At 38.1% G+C, this 4,399-nt stretch overlaps 1 protein-coding gene across 1 annotated transcript; it reads right to left on the bottom strand.

Moving 5' to 3' along the window:
* Positions 1 to 1,435: 1,435 nt before the first annotated feature.
* On the bottom strand, positions 1,436 to 4,146 carry LOC114481847 (forkhead box protein J1-B-like). Its single transcript, XM_028476902.1, has 4 exons — positions 4,069 to 4,146; positions 3,198 to 3,502; positions 2,300 to 2,480; positions 1,436 to 2,179 (listed from the first exon to the last, which is right to left on the bottom strand). The coding sequence occupies exons 2-4, from the start codon at positions 3,458 to 3,460 to the stop codon at positions 1,436 to 1,438; spliced, it is 1,188 nt and encodes a 395-aa protein (XP_028332703.1). The 5' UTR covers positions 3,461 to 3,502; positions 4,069 to 4,146.
* Positions 4,147 to 4,399: the final 253 nt, after the last annotated feature.

The raw sequence follows: 4,399 nt of genomic DNA, 5'->3' as shown, positions 1-4,399 counted from the left end.
CTCACAAAAGAAGAATATATCCAATGTATGACAATAACGATGCTAATGGTTAACCCTGACAGACAGCAAAGGTGGAATATAATAATTTTGTTTCTTGATTTGGTCGTTGAGGCGACCAAATGTGGGGAATGTTATGGTCATTTTTATATTCATCATCATATCCTCAAATGTATGTTCATGTGTACAATTTGTCATGTTTTAATACATGACGACTCCATTAATCTTTACACTTTTTAACAGCTGAATCATGATTAAACAGTACAGATCGTATTATTCTCAGTGCAGCACAGTCTCTGCCAAGCCAGAATCTCTGCTCACATGCAGACATACACTGACGCACACACTTATCAAGACAGATAAAGACTGGAGCAGAACCTTCTCATAACATCTTCATCATCCTCCAACAATTCCACTATGGGCATCTGACTCCCTCCCTTTTGTCTCTCACTGTTGGGACCTTTTCTTATCTGTATAAAAAGCTTAGGCTTTGAAACTGTTGGAAGGGGCGCGGCACTTCCTTCGGACGTCCGCCTGGACGGACGCTAATTTTGTTTCACTTTGTTCCATCTTGTACCTTTTTTACTTAGCAATAGAATAAACTTTTTTATATAAAATCATCAATGCTCCGCCTGGACTCCATCATTCAACCAGAGCAATGAATCATGTCTTCAAATGAGGTCAACCGTAAATTCAGCCGTAACAACGTATTTTGCCTATTGCGGGTTATTTTTAGAACGTAACCCCTGCGATAAACAAGGGACTACTGTATATGCAAACACCGCCACCCTAATCTCCCTTTTTGCATTTAAATCCAGCTTCAGGTCGTAGTTTTGTTCTCCAGGGAGCGGACATTAGAACACAGGATAGAGGGACCTTGCCTACCCTGACTGCAGTCACTGATCTAAACCCATAATATTCACAAGTAAAGTTTCCTTTTTGGTGATTATTACCATTCAGTAGAAATGTGTTATTCAAGCCCACATTTCAGAAATTATTGGCTTTAAATACAATAATCACAGGGATAACAAAGTCTGTTCCCTTAACCTGTCCTTCATTGTGTCATTTTTAGGGCGAGCTGGGTTAGTTTGTTGTCATCATACTTGACTTTCAGTCAAAGAGTAAAACAAAGGATTTACAGTGCCAGGGTGCAAAGCAGGTTATGGAAGGGATGTAATTTATTTATTTAGCACACATTAAAGAAATAGAGGAAAACTAATATACAAAGTTCACAGAAATTTATATCAGAAGACAAATGAAAATACTGAACCAAATATTAATTGAAAATCAAAAAAGAAATACAAACTTCAAACAATATATACATACACTTGTGATTACAAACGTCCATATAACACGTGAATTGTATGATGGCATTGAGTAAAGTGAAAGAGGGCATGAAGTAATGAGGTGTAATGTGGGAGGATTCTTAAGAGGATTGTTATAGGACAGTCAATGTTGTTGGTGGTGGAAGGTCACAGGTAGCTGTGAAGACGCCCTCACTCACACCAAAGCCTTGATCCAGGGTTGGAGGTACGTTCTCTGTCAGCACTGTGACCTCCACCCATGGCTGCTCAGAGAATTTCACCGAGGACTCATCCAGATGCACCAAATGTTGTTGGTCGTGATGCTGATGGAGATCCTGCAGAGGCATTTGGAGCTCTGCTACATTAACTGTACCGTCCATGGTGGTGGTGCACAGGTTCATGTAGCCATAGGACAGGTGGTGGTTCATCACATCTCCTCCTCCTTCCCACCACCTTGCCTGCTCTCCTGTTGGTTCCAGAACCCCAACATTAGCGGTGCTTTCCAAATCCTTCCAGGTGCTACAATCCCCACCAATAATATCATTACAAGCTGCTGCTACAATGTCATAAACAAGTGGTGTCTCTGTAGACCTCGTGGTCTCTTTGTTTTCTGTAGATGACAGGGGCTTCTGTTCAGGATGCACAACTTCTTTAACAGAAGAAGTGCTTGTAGTGCCCTGATAACCCAGAAAAAGTTTGTTCTTTAGCAGCGTTCTGTAATGGTTCTCTGGCAGTTTCCTACGTCTGAAGATCCCGTTGTCAAACATGTCTGAATGCTCTGGGTCAATTTGCCAGAACCCTCCCTTGCCGGGCTCACCATTCTGTCGAGGGACCTTTTTGAAACACTTGTTGAGGGTCAAAGTGTGACGAATAGAGTTCTGTAACAAAGACACAATAAAAGCAAGATTTTATTACAAAGCCATTGAGCAAATATGAGTAAATGATGAGACATGAAGGGAGATGGACACTCATAAATAATAAAAGTGGGTGTCAGTTACCTGCCAGGTGGGCTTTGCGTGTCTGTAGTAGCAGAAATTCTCTTCTATCCACTCGTAGATGGTGGACAAAGTGACTTTGGATTGTCCGCTGGCCTGCATGGCCTTGTAGATGAGAGAAGCGTGGGAATGAGGTGGTTTGGCTTTGGGGTTGGTCTTGTAGTCCACCTCCCCCAGAGGGTACCTGGGTTCGGGTCAAATACATTTTTCAGTTACAATAACGTTTTCAATTACCCATATTCAATTAAAATTCAATTACAATTACAGTGACCAGCCTTTTTTCCCAATTACAATTAAATTACAATTATTTTTTAATCTCAGAAAGTCAATTACAATTGCATATTCAATTACTAAAGTTCAATTACAATTAATCATAATTAATGAGCCTGTAATGAATAACCTAATAAAAGTTAACCTTCCTAATGTGTTAGCTTTCTGTTAGCATCTCTTATGATAACTGGTCCTAAATCAGCTGTAAAATACACTAAAAACAAATATTTAATTCATTTAATTTGTTAAACGTCTTAATCAAGAAAAATACAGGTTTTAATATTTTTGGTGTGGGGGCGTCTGAGACTGTTTTGTGTCAGAAAACCCCCTCGAAAATGGTAGAAAGCTTGAAATGAAACATATTTCAATAATTAACTACATATGTGTAAAACTAAACATAGAACTGTAACATGAATCCCCAGTTTTGCTTTAAATTGTTATTGACAATTTTTAGAGAATTTTTATGGCAATTACAATTACAAAGTCAATTTTCTAAACTCAATTACAATTTAAATACGATTACAACCTGGCAACAGATTTTTAAAAATACAATTACGTCTATGATTACGCCATAATTGTAGTTATTTATCTTATACGTGATTACAGTTATAATTGACCCCAACCCTGGTACCTGGAGAACAGGGGACCAACGGTGGAGTCGCTGCCCAGGTTGGATGGAGAGTCTGTGCCAAGGCTTTTATGGAAGAGCTGCTCCTGGGAGGAGGGACACTCGGGGTCGCTGGGCCGATGTGGGTCTGAGGTCTGGATGGAATAGTTCTGTAGCCAGTCGAGGCCGGTCAGGCTGTCATCAAGGGGGGTAAATTTGGACCCCTGGACCTGATCCTTTGGGTACATCTCCACCCTGTTTGCCTTAAACCTTTTAGCTTTAGGCATTGTCAAGTCCGGTATCCTGGTTTGTGATTGAAGATGTTCAAACTGGCATGGAAAATGAAAAAGTGGGGAAAAAACTATAAACATAAATACATAAAAACACTACTTCCTGTTTATATTATTAAAAAAAAATAATAATAATAATAATAAAATATTTAAACCAAAACAATGTGGTCAGAGCACATTAGTGCTTAGTCAGTTTTATACGTGGTGTTGAATGTAAAAACTCAGTCACTGTTTGTTGCTGGATATTAACTGTGTAAGTATTTATATATTTCTTTATTTACATTGCTATTGAATTGACAAGTCTTGCTAAACTGTTCGTTTTCAATCAATTAAATTAGCAAAAGTTTCACAAAAGAGCTTCCACACCAATGGAATGATATATTAAATAAAACAGTTCTGAATAAATAGTAAATGTTAAAATAGACTAGATTTGAGTAGGGTTTGTTGTGACAAAGTAGTTCCAATTTTCAATATTATGAAACCAGCAGTATTTTTTATTTTATTTTACTTGATTCAGGAATGTATCTGAATAAATACCCATATTTACAATATTACAATATTATTATAAAAGTTTACAATGTTACTAAAAACCTTTGGTCACAAACCTTGGTCACTGCTGACCTCTGCTGGTCAATGTTTTAATGATATTAGACCTCCTTTAGTCACTGTTGTAAATCCTGCTGCAGAACTCACACTGCGGTTAATGCTAATCATCTTTCATCTTTTAGCCTGCGTTACCATGACTACCTGTAAACAATGAGCTGCATTTAAAGCTATAGCGCCTGGTTTTGGCTCAACTGCCTCTAGTGGGAAATTGAATATGAGCGGGGCTCCTGTAGCACTACTTAACACCCTAATACATTTGTTTTGTGGTTAAAAAAAATAAATATAAAATAAAATAAAATAAATCTTGTATCTGTGGAAGTCATTAGCAGT

This window comes from Gouania willdenowi, chromosome 19 (assembly GCF_900634775.1).
Source record: "Gouania willdenowi chromosome 19, fGouWil2.1, whole genome shotgun sequence".
In the NCBI taxonomy this organism is placed as follows: domain Eukaryota; kingdom Metazoa; phylum Chordata; class Actinopteri; order Blenniiformes; family Gobiesocidae; genus Gouania; species Gouania willdenowi.
The sequence above is the reverse complement of the archived record's forward strand: the minus strand, read 5'-3'. Positions and strand labels throughout refer to the sequence as shown.